This window comes from Fonticula alba, assembly GCF_000388065.1.
Source record: "Fonticula alba strain ATCC 38817 unplaced genomic scaffold supercont2.6, whole genome shotgun sequence".
Taxonomy (NCBI): domain Eukaryota; order Rotosphaerida; family Fonticulaceae; genus Fonticula; species Fonticula alba.
The window spans coordinates 392,140-394,040 of NW_009242976.1; the positions used below are offsets into that span (position 1 = coordinate 392,140).

General features: G+C 64.8%; 1 protein-coding gene across 1 annotated transcript in view; it reads left to right on the forward strand.

The window, feature by feature from the left end:
• Positions 1-1,260: 1,260 nt before the first annotated feature.
• H696_03756 (hypothetical protein) overlaps positions 1,261-1,901 on the forward strand; it is a gene marked incomplete at both ends in the record, with an annotated part of 1,298 nt that continues 657 nt past the window's right edge. The window contains 2 exons of the mRNA XM_009497614.1: positions 1,261-1,462; positions 1,584-1,890. Coding sequence (XP_009495889.1) covers positions 1,261-1,462; positions 1,584-1,890 — 509 coding nt within the window. The remainder of the gene's footprint in view (positions 1,463-1,583; positions 1,891-1,901) is intronic.

Consider the following 1,901-nt stretch of genomic DNA (forward strand, 5'->3'; position numbering starts at 1 on the left):
AGAGGTTACTAACCAGGTGGCAGATCACACTGGTACCCTTCGTCAAGCCTCACTCACTTGACTTAGGCTTAACCCGTGTGAACCCTGCTACACGACCCTGGCTTCCAACTCCGGGCCAATGTAAGGCGCCCCCCCGCCCTGCCCCTTTCCCCTCCTTCCCTCGACATATGACCTTCCTCCCGGCCCCGCTTGTGCGCCTCCCCCCTGGCGAAACAGTTTCCCGCCCCGGGGGTGGGGTAGCCTTGGCCCTGCCACTTTAGGCGCAGGGAGCCCTCTGATGACCTTCCGAACGGTGGACTTCTTCCCCGCCCCCCCCAACAAACATGTGTAGGCGCGTGTGAGTGTGTGCTGACGCGCGCGCACGCGAAAGGTCCCGCCCTTCCCTCCCCCCTATTTCTGGCGCCCCAGGCCAAATGAGTGTCCAGGCCCTGCGCGCCATATCGGCCCCTGCGCGGACGGGGGTCAGCTCGCTCCACCCTGCCCCGGCCCCCTCCCCCTTTCGTGTACAATAAATTTGATCCGCCCCGACATAAGGTCAGGGGCTAGGCCTCGTCTAGTCCTATCTGTGCCCTCGCCCTTGTCGTCCCCCGCCTTCCCAGAGAACACGCCCCCCCCCCCGGGCCCCGAGCCCGGACTCGGGGAACCAACATTGTTGTTGTTTTTTTTTTGCCCCTCGCACAGTGCCTGCCAGCTCCACTCGAGACAGAGGCGGATGTCATCGCGCTCGGGGGGGGGGGGGGGGGGGGGGGCCCTCCCCTGTTGGGGACCGGGCGGAGTCACGCGATCAGGCTCCACAGTGCATTGGCCGTTGCCGCAGTGGCACCACCTCCGTCCGCGTGCCCGTGATGTGCCGCCCTCGCGCCGATCGGGGCGCGGCCCGGATCAATCCCCAGTCTCCTCGGCCTGTTGTGTGGGGCACTTTCCGCGGTCTGACACCAAGGCTGGTCTGTGTGTGTGTGTGTGTGTGTGTGTGTGTGTGTGTGTGTGTGTGTGTGTGTGTGTGTGTGTGGGGGGGGGGGGGGGGGGGTTCTGGCCCCGGAAACGGAGGCACATCGGTCTTTTGGGGCACCGACAAGTTGACCGTCCGACGTCATGCATGGACAAGATCCTCTTCCTACTTCTTCTATCCCCCCCCCCCCCCGTCCTCCCATTCCTCCTCTCTCTCACCCTCGCCCGCTGTGCCTTGTCCTTGCCGGTTACGTGGATCGGGTAGCTGTGCGAGTGGACACGCGCACGCACACGCGGCAAGTTGCCTTCTTGATGACATCGCATTTGTTCCCGCCTGCCACAGCGGCGGCCCTGCCCAGCTCCCCTGCCTCCTCGGCCTTATCAACGGCCTCCTCGTCGGGCAACTCGTCGCAGGAGCCCCGTTCACCCCCCTCGGCGGGCATCCGCCCGGGGGAGGTTTCCTTTGAGGAGTCTCTCATTCAGTTGGCCCGTGCCCGGGTGAGCGAGATCGAATGTGCGCATGGGGGCGGCTCTTTTTCAAGCTCCACTTTTCGTACCCCCCCCCCCCCCCTGATTCGGCCGACGCATGAGCTCAGTTCCTCACTCTTTCTCCCCCCCCCTCCCCCGCATTGAAGTCACCAACCGCACCAACAACGATGCCCTGCAAGCCCTGCTCGGGGGTCTTGAGAGCATCAACCGGCGCCTGTTGCATGTCGAGCACTTTCTCCAGCAGGAGTCCCTTCAGCCGCTGAGGTCCCCCCCAGCGGACATTGAGGGCGGCCCCCCTGGGCTGCCCGCGTCGCTGGCCGTCAACCCACCCATCAAGACCGAGGATGATCCCGGGTCGGATGAGGAGCTGGATGTCATGGGGGACGTTCCAGTGCGGCCATCCCCCAGCATCGAAGTCGACTGGCGCCGGATGTACCTCAATCTCCGGCGAAAGTATGACACCT